Below are 9,059 nucleotides of genomic sequence, written 5' to 3' on the forward strand. Positions count from 1 at the left end.
AGGAGGAAGGAAGGACAAAAGTAAGGACAGGAGGAAGGAAGGACAAAAGGAAGGACAGAAGGAAGGAAGGACAAAAGTAAGGACAGAAAGAAAGAAGGACAAAAGTAAGGGCAGGAGGAAGGAAGGACAAAAGGAAGGACAGGAGTAAGGAAGGACAAAAGGAAGGAAGGACAGAAGTAAGGACAGAAAGAAAGAAGGACAAAAGTAAGGACAGTAGGAAGGAAAGACAAAAGGAAGGAGAGAATGAAGGACAAAAGGAAGGAGAGTAAGAAGGAAGGACAAAAGGAAGGAGATAATGAAGGAAGGACAAAAGGAAGGAGAGTAGGAAGGAAGGTCAAAGGAAGGAGAGAATGAAGGAAGGACAAAAGGAAGGAGAGTAGGAAGTAGGATTCTACGAGAATAAAGTCGTAAATCTACGACAATATGTCCTTCAGGATTTGATGACGTAGCTTCTTTGAAATCCAGCTGTTGAAGGATCCGTCTTCAACTCAGAGGAACACAGACTGACACTGCAGAAAGGTAAGGACAGAAGGAAGGACAAAAGTAAGGACAGAAAAAAAGGAAGGAAGGACAAAGGTAAGGACAGAAGGAAGGACAGAAAAAAGGAAGGAGAGAATGAAGGACAAAAGGAAGGAGAGTAAGAAGGAAGGACAAAAGGAAGGAGAGAATGAAGGACAAAAAGAAGGAGAGTAAGAAGGAAGGACAAAAGTAAGGACAGGAGGAAGGAAGGACAAAAGGAAGGACAGAAGGAAGGAAGGTCAAAAGTAAGGACAGAAGGAAGGAAGGACAAAGGTAAGGACAGGAGGAAGGAAGGACAAAAGGAAGGACAGAAAGAAAGAAGGACAAAAGTAAGGACAGAAGGAAGGAAGGACAAAAGGAAGGACAGAAGGAAGGAAGGACAAAAGGAAGGAAGGAAGGACAAAAGTAAGAACAGAAGGAAGGAAGGGCAAAGGACAGAAGTAAGGAAGGACAGAAGGAAGTACAGAAGGAAGGAAGGACAAAAGTAAGGACAGAAATAAGGAAGGACAAAAGTAAGGACAGAAGTAAGGAAGGACAGAAGGAAGGTAGGACAGAAGGAAGTACAGAAGGACAGAAGGATGGACAGAAGGAAAGTAGGACAGAAGGAAGGAAGGAAGGAAGGAAGGAAGGAAGGTAATGAGGAACTGACTCCGCCTCCTTCTGCTTTGTGGTCCAGTATGAAGTCAAACAGGAAATGGCTCCTACTGGTCCTGCTGGCCTGGCTCCTCCTCTTCCTGTCCCTGCTCTGTCATTTCCTGGACCTCAGATCCTCCTTGCTGCCTCGATCCAGATCTGCCGCAGAGTCCCAACCCACCAGGTCCGAAACCCGCCGGCTGGCCTCCGTTCAGGGGGGGCTGAGGACCCAGAGATCTGCGGGGGAGTCGGTGGCGGACTGGAGGAGGAGGAGGAGGACTGAGTACAGGTCCAGGTCTCAGGACGTCCACATTTCCAGGTCTGAGGATGACTACAGGGCCAGGTCTGAGGAGTACTACAGGTCCAGGTCTCTGGAGCTGCTGCAGAGACTGTGGAGTGGGAACCTGACGGCGGGGATGCTGAGTCCTCGTCTCCAGAAGGTCCTGAAGGTGCAACTGAGCTCCAACAGGCACCAGGTGGTGCAGCGGGGTTCCAGGGGGGTCCGCAGGTCCGGCCCGCAGCTGTACTGTGAGCTGAAGAGGAGGACCAGGGTCCGGACTGTGGACGGGACCGAGGAGCCGTTTGCCAGTCTGGGCTGGGACCGCTTGGTGCCTTCACTGTCCCTGCAGGAGCTCCGGACATCTCAGTACCAGCGCTGCGCCGTAGTGACGTCAGCCGGAGCCGTCCTCAACTCGTCTCTAGGGATGGAGATCGGTGAGTCCAGGACCGGGAGGGTCTGGGTCCCTACTGTGCTTCATTCTTTCCTTCCTACTCTCCTTCCTTTTGTCCTTCCTTCCTACTCTCCTTCCTTTTGTCCTTCCCTCCTACTTTCCTTTTTTTGTCCTTGCTCCCTCCTGTCCTTCCCTTCTGCCTCCTTTCTTTTGTCTTTCCCGGTAACTTTGCTTCCTTCCTAACTTTCTTCCTTTTGTGCTTGCTTGCTTATGTCCTCACCACTTGTCCGTCTTCTTTCCTTCCTACCAACCTTAATGTCATCCTTCCTTCCCTCCTACCATCCTTTGGTAGTACCTACCTTCAGACCTTCCTTCCTTGTGTCCTCCCTTCCTACCCTCTTATCCTGGGTGTGTGATGACATTTAATGACCCCGTCAGGTGCGTTCAGGTGCAGTTTGTTTTTTTGAACACCAGAGGGAGCTGCTGTGTTGAAACTGTTCCTCTCCTCTTGGACTCAGACTCCCATGATGCAGTTCTTCGCTTCAACGCGGCGCCCACCAGAGGCTTCGAGAGAGACGTAGGGAACAAGACCACCATCCGCATCATCAACTCCCAGGTACAGACTCCGCCCACTCGCCTCACAACTGTGCCTCTAATTTCATTTCATATGAAGTAAACTCAAATTTATCGTTTCACAGTTTGACATTTATCAACATTTATTTCATTAATTAAGAAACGTAAAATGTTCATGAAAATTAAAAATTAATATAAATTTTAAATATGAATTATAAAGTATTTGAAGATGTGACAAAATTAATGTCATTAAGTTCCAACGCCATGTAAATAACATTAAATTGTACAAATATGTTTTATTGTCATAAAATAATTAAAAATAATTATTTGTGTTTGTTAAAGCAAATTAAACTAAAATGAAAAACATATATTACATTAATATCAAATGTTAAGAAAAATTAAATAAAACCCAATTAAATTCTCCGAAATGTTTATTGTTAATTGACAAAATAAATAATTAAATAACTAATGAAGTAAATAAATAAAAATAGGATGAAAAGAGACATTTAAAGAAATAAAACATTTACATATAACGAAAAGGACAAAAATAAAAAATGCACGTCAAAATATGTAAATACTCTATAAATAAATTGTGAATATTAAAAAATACAAAATAAATTAAAAAAAACAATTAAAATTAAATGATTGAAGGTAAGAATAAATGTAAATAAACAAACAAACAAAGTGACGTTGTGATTGTTGTGTGTTTATCAGATCGTGGCTCGGCCCAAATATAACTTCAGCAGCAGCTCGTTGTATCAAGACGTCATCCTGTTGGTCTGGGACCCGGCTCAGTACGACGCCAACCTCACACAGGTCACCGCCATTTTGTTATTCAACTTTGTTCTGCCGTTAAAGCTTCACTGAGACCGAGCATCATCACCGTCATCATCATCATCATCACCATCACCGTCATCATCATCATCACCATCATCATCATCGTCATCACCATCATCATCATCATCACCATCATCACCATCACCATCGCCGTCATCATCATCATCATCATCACCATCATCACCATCATTATCGCCGTCATCATCATCATCATCATCATCATCACCATCATCATCATCATCACCATCACCATCGCCGTCATCATCACCATCATCACCATCATTATCGCCGTCATCATCATCATCGCCGTCATCATCATCATCATCATCATCACCATCATCATCATCGTCATCGTCATCAGCTGTTGTTGTTGTTTGGTGCTCAGTGGTTCCAGAGGCCGGACTTCGATCTGTTCTCGGCGTACATTGAGCGCCGTCGCCTCCGACCCGAGCAGCCATTTTACATCCTGCACCCGCAGTTCATCTGGAGCCTTTGGGACCTGATCCAGGACAACACCGAGGACCCCATCCAACCCAACCCGCCCTCCTCTGGGTTCACAGGTACCCTCTGCAGCACTAATCGAGACCCTCAACATTAAATGTAATTTAAATGTTTAATTTATTTTTTAAATATTTAATAAATAAAAATATTTAAAAAGTTTAAATATTAAAGATTAAAGAGTGTTTATTAAAGTTGTTTAAACATAAATAAATGTTGAAAACATTACACCACAGTTATTGTTTCATTCAGTGAAATAAAATAAAAACAGAAAACGTGACTTTTAAATTTAATAAAGTGCAAATTTTAAAAGTTTTACTATGTATTTTTTTTGTTGAAATATTAGGACACAAGAAATAAAGTCAACAACAGTCAACAACACTTTAACTCTAAAAAACAATTACATTTTCTGACTACATTTAATATTTACTTTGTGTATTCATGTCATGTAAACTTCAAAACATCTGCACATTAAATTAGTTTTTATATCATAAAACATATTGTATTTTTTTTAAATAACATTGGTTGATTTAGTTATAATTACAAAAACGACTATTAAAACTAAAAACTCCATAAAACCGTTGGTTTTGTCGAGAAAATAAAAAATATTAAGTAAAATTTTTACAGATTTAAATAAATTATGTCAAAAACATTTTTAATTTAAAAGTAAAAAATTTAAAATTTAAAGAATAAAATCAGACATTTATTTTATTTAACATATAATATGTATGAACTGGATTATAAACATTACATTTATTTATTAATTTATTTAAATATGAGTGTAAGTAGTTGCAGAGGATAATGTGATTTATTGTTTATAAACGAAGCAGAGAAAGTAATGAAACTTGTGTTTATCTCTTTATTGTAACGAAGCTTCTTGGCAATAAATCTCAGACCGTTGGAAAGTCTGTTTATTTCCCACACATACTCAGCTCTGCTGCTCATCCCACAAATGCCTGTTCCTTACAAATGTGTCACCATTTAAAAGGGAAATAAACAGACTCTCCAACGGTCTGAGATTTATTGCCAAGAAGCTTCGTTACAACAAAGAGATAAACACAAGTTTCATTACTTTCTCTGCTTCGTTTAGATACATATACAAAATAAACTTGGTGAAGACGAGAGCGGAGAGCATCACACAAATTTATTTATTCAACTCCACAGAACATTTTTACAGCAACAGACGGACCAGAGAGCATAGAAAAATATTCACATTTTATTCAATCAATCAATCAATCAATCAATCAATCAATCAATCAATCAATCAATCAATCAGTTACAGAGATGTCCAGCTCTCGGCTGCGGTGACGTGTGATCAGGATATGAAGGGTTGAGTTAGGAAGTTTTGTGAGGTCACAGTTACCTTGACTTTTGACCACCAAATTTTTATCAGTTTATTGTTGAGTCCAAATGAATGTTTGTGCCAAATTTCAGGAACTCACCTCAAGGCCTTCTTGAGATATCACATTTACAAGAATGAGATGGACAAGGTCACAGTGACCTTCAACCTGTAACTTCTAATTAATTTATCGTTGAGTCAAGATGGCCGTTGGTGCCAAATCTGAAGAAATTCAAGGCCCTCTTGAGATATGGCACCCAAAAGAACAAGATGGATGACCTTGACCTTTGACCACCAAATTCTAATCAGTTTATCATTTAGTCCAAGTGGACTGAAAATGAATTCCCTTAAGGTGTTCTTGACATACTGAATTAATGAAAATGAGACAGATGCAAGGTCATAGTGACCTCTGACCTTCGACCACCAACTTCTAATGTATTCATTGTTGCGTCTGCGTGGATGTTTGTGCCAAATCTGAGGATATTGCCCTGGTGCGCTCTGTAGCGATCACGTTGATGAGGACGGACTCTCTGAAAATGCCTCCGTTAGTAGCGAAGCATTTATTTTTATGTTTAAACGTTAGGATGATTTTAATGTTTTATTTATTGTTTGTTGTTGTGTTCATGTTAATAAATGTAAACATGTCTGTGGCACATGTTTACATACGTGTCCGCATGTCCGCACACGTCAGTGTGTTCATATTGTGGATGTTAACGTGTCATCGCTGACTCTCAGGGTGACATTGCGCTTACATCACAGTGGAGCGCCGGTTCCCTCCATGTGGATGGTTCCCTGTGTGGTGAGCGGCGCCGGCTCAGCGGTGGTGGCGTGTCTGGAGCTGCTGTCACACGGTCGGCGGTTGAGCTGGACCACGGTGGTCTTTGAGGGCCCAGCGGAGTGAGCGCTCTCCGTCAGCGGGTGTTTACAGCCGAGCAGGATCAGGAAGCAGCGGTAGAACTGAGGGACAAACGGGAGAAGGTTAATGATGCGTACAGAGACGTCGCCGCCGCACACCACAAACCTGATCATTAAAGTTTCAAACATTTAATAACATTTTAAATTCATATTTTAAAATAAAAAAATAAAATAAAAAACAAATATTTAAAGATCATAAAAACATGTTCATCTCTTCACCAAAACATTCACGTTATTTTAAGCTATTTATCTTTTTGCAGATATTTTTTATTTATTTACTGAATTTAAATTTAAACATCCATTATCCAAAGTATGTTTTATTTATTTTTGCAAATATTGTTATAGTTATTCATTTTTTAATATTGTGTGTATTTGTTGACGATGATGTCACTTCCTGTTTGTATTGACTTGATTTTATGGAGGCTAATTTTTTTCAATTTATTTATTTGTTTGTTTATTCATTTATTTATAAACATTTAGTCGAACATTTAATAATTTAACTTTTTATAATATTTATTTATTTATTTTGTAATTTTCATAATCATGATTTATTTACTGAATATTTACATCATTTATTTTTGTCCTCTTGTTTCATTTCTATCTTTGTTCACTTTTTTATGTTCATTCTTTCTTTGTGTCATTTTATTTTCATTACACTTTAATTTAATTTAAGTATTTTATAGTGTTGAATTTTTTATTTGTAGTTTTAATTTATGTTTACTTCTCTTGTTATATTCTGTTTCTTTACATTTCTATTTCTCTCCTATCTTTATTTACAATTTCTATTTATTTTATTTTATTTTATTTGAAGCTCATTCTTTTTTAAATTTATTTATATAATACGTAACATTAATAAAATGTAATATTTTAATGTATTTTTTTTAAGTTTTCCTGATTTATTTATAGATTAATTAAATGTTTAGTTTTCTTGTTTTTCCTCTGTCCCAGGTATCCTGCTGATGATGTCACTGTGTCGTGAGGTCAGTGTGTACGAGTTCATCCCGTCTCTGCGTCGCACCGACCTGTGTCATTACTACGAGCGTTACCATGACGCCGCCTGTACGCTGGGAGCGTACCACCCTCTGATGTACGAGAAGCTGCTGGTCCAGAGGATCAACGTGGCAGACCAAGACCAGCTCAGGAGGAGGGGCAGGGTCACGCTGAGGGGGTTCAGTACGGTCCACTGTGGGTCATGATCCAGGTTTAACATCTTTTTATTTTATAACTTCTTAAATAAATTAAATCAACTTTAGTTTTTATTTTTGTCCCTGAACGCCTCATTAATCGTCGTCACCATGGTAACACTAATGAGACAGTGCGTTCACTGTCAGTTCACACCTGCTGTGTTTGTGACCGACACCATTCCATGCGTTGGTTAACCAGGACTGACAGGACCTTTGTGTGCTGGTTATTGTGACAAATTTAATGAGCGTCTCTGTGGAGACACTCAGCTTTGATAAATAACCCGCGGGCCCCTGAATGCATCACAAAGTCTGGAGCTCCGGACTGGTTCAGGCTCACACACTGGAAATAAAAACTTGGTTCATTAAAGTTTGTTTGGTCAAATAATACAAATATTAGTTGACAGAAAAAAGAAGAGTCAGGAGGCTGGTGTTGGAGCTGAGGTTTCTGTTTGTCATTGAATCCATCACGTCTGCTTTGGTTGTCGTGTCATTAAAGGAGCTAAAAACAAACTGGAGTCTGTGTCTGACTTCACCTGTCAACACTTCCTGTTTACCTTAGCATCTCCATCACCTACGGTAAACAATACTCTATAGTTTGTTTGTTTTCTAAACATTTTGTCTTTATTTTTACTTTCTTTTTTCCTTATTTTCACATTTTTTATATTTTTTCTTATTTTAACATTTTTTTTAAATATTTTTTCTTATTTTGACATTTTTAAATATTTTTTCTTATTTTGACTTTTTTTAAAAAATATTTTTCTTATCTCGACATGTTGCTAATTTTTCTAAGTTTTTGTTTAAATATGACTTTTTTATGTTGTTACATTTTTCTAAATTTAATCTGACCTTTTTTGATTTTTCAGTTTTTATTAACTTATTATTTTATTACATTTCTTTAATTCTCGTCATTTCTCTGTTTCTCAATTTTTTTCTTCATTTAATTTGTATTTATTTGATCAACTCAAAATGTTTGTCGTTTTCTCATTTTTCGCGTGGTGACGTCAGACCTGACGGTGCTGATACACATTCACCTGTTTGTTCATGAGGATGTAGATGACGGGGTTAATGACGGTGCTGCTCTTGGCGAGGATCGATGGGACAACGGCGGCGACGGGGCTGACGACTCCTGGCCGGCCGAAGGTGGCCATCATGGCGACGACGCCGTACGGCATCCAGCAGAGCAGGTAACACACCACCGTGGTGACGACCATGAACAGGATGTGGAACTCTCTGCGACGAGCCGCCGTGCGCCTGATACGACCCACCTGACAGGCGAAACACAGGTGAGAACCCAACAGGCTGAAGTTGAGGGATGAGGAAAACGAGTAAACATGAATAAAAATAATAAAATAAATATATAAATATTAGAGGAAATTTATAAAAGAAAAACATGCAAAAAAAAAAAAAAAAAATAGGACACAAAATAAATAAAAATAAAAACAGGACATTTAAATAAAACCAAAAAAAATTAAATAGAAAATACACATTTTAAATTCACAAAAATTATAAACTTATTAAAAATATTTAAGATTTTTTTTGACATATATAAAAAGAAAACAACAAAAAGAAAGATGCAACAAAGAGTAAACAATAGAAAAAATAAGAGATGAATAAAATAGAATAAAACACATAATAAACTTAATAATAAAGTGTAAACAATCAAATATCATTAAAAAGATCTATATTAAGTATGAAAAGAAAATGATAAAAGAATAGGATATACATAAAAAATAAGTAAACAAACAAAAGAAATAACAGTGGAGTATTATCAATCAATCAATCAATTTTATTTATAAAGCCCAATATAACAAATCACAATTTGCCTCACAGGGCTTTACAGCATACGACATCCCTCTGTCCTTATGACCCTCACAGCTGATCAGGAAAAAC

At 38.1% G+C, this 9,059-nt stretch overlaps 2 protein-coding genes across 3 annotated transcripts in view; one reads left to right on the plus strand and one right to left on the minus strand.

Moving 5' to 3' along the window:
* The window catches only part of LOC126403290 (beta-galactoside alpha-2,6-sialyltransferase 2-like), a 14,601-nt gene extending 5,564 nt beyond the window's left edge, over positions 1-9,037 (plus strand). The window contains exons 1-6 of one of the 2 annotated variants that reach the window (XM_050065869.1): positions 9-1,866; positions 2,342-2,439; positions 3,111-3,212; positions 3,619-3,793; positions 6,934-7,186; positions 8,216-9,037. In XM_050065869.1, the coding sequence (XP_049921826.1) occupies positions 1,098-1,866; positions 2,342-2,439; positions 3,111-3,212; positions 3,619-3,793; positions 6,934-7,181 (1,392 nt within the window). In that variant the 5' untranslated portion in view covers positions 9-1,097 and the 3' untranslated portion in view covers positions 7,182-7,186; positions 8,216-9,037. Of the gene's footprint in view, positions 1-8; positions 1,867-2,341; positions 2,440-3,110; positions 3,213-3,618; positions 3,794-6,933; positions 7,660-8,215 lie in introns of those variants that run through there. The other variant, XM_050065870.1, reaches the window with a different exon arrangement.
* LOC126403291 (opsin-3-like) overlaps positions 4,822-9,059 on the minus strand; it is a 15,235-nt gene continuing 10,997 nt past the window's right edge. The window contains exons 3-4 of the mRNA XM_050065871.1: positions 8,201-8,434; positions 4,822-6,027 (exon numbers count right to left, since the gene is read on the minus strand). Coding sequence (XP_049921828.1) covers positions 5,824-6,027; positions 8,201-8,434 — 438 coding nt within the window. The 3' untranslated portion in view covers positions 4,822-5,823. The remainder of the gene's footprint in view (positions 6,028-8,200; positions 8,435-9,059) is intronic.

Source organism: Epinephelus moara, chromosome 16 (genome assembly GCF_006386435.1).
Source record: "Epinephelus moara isolate mb chromosome 16, YSFRI_EMoa_1.0, whole genome shotgun sequence".
In the NCBI taxonomy this organism is placed as follows: Eukaryota; Metazoa; Chordata; class Actinopteri; order Perciformes; family Serranidae; genus Epinephelus; species Epinephelus moara.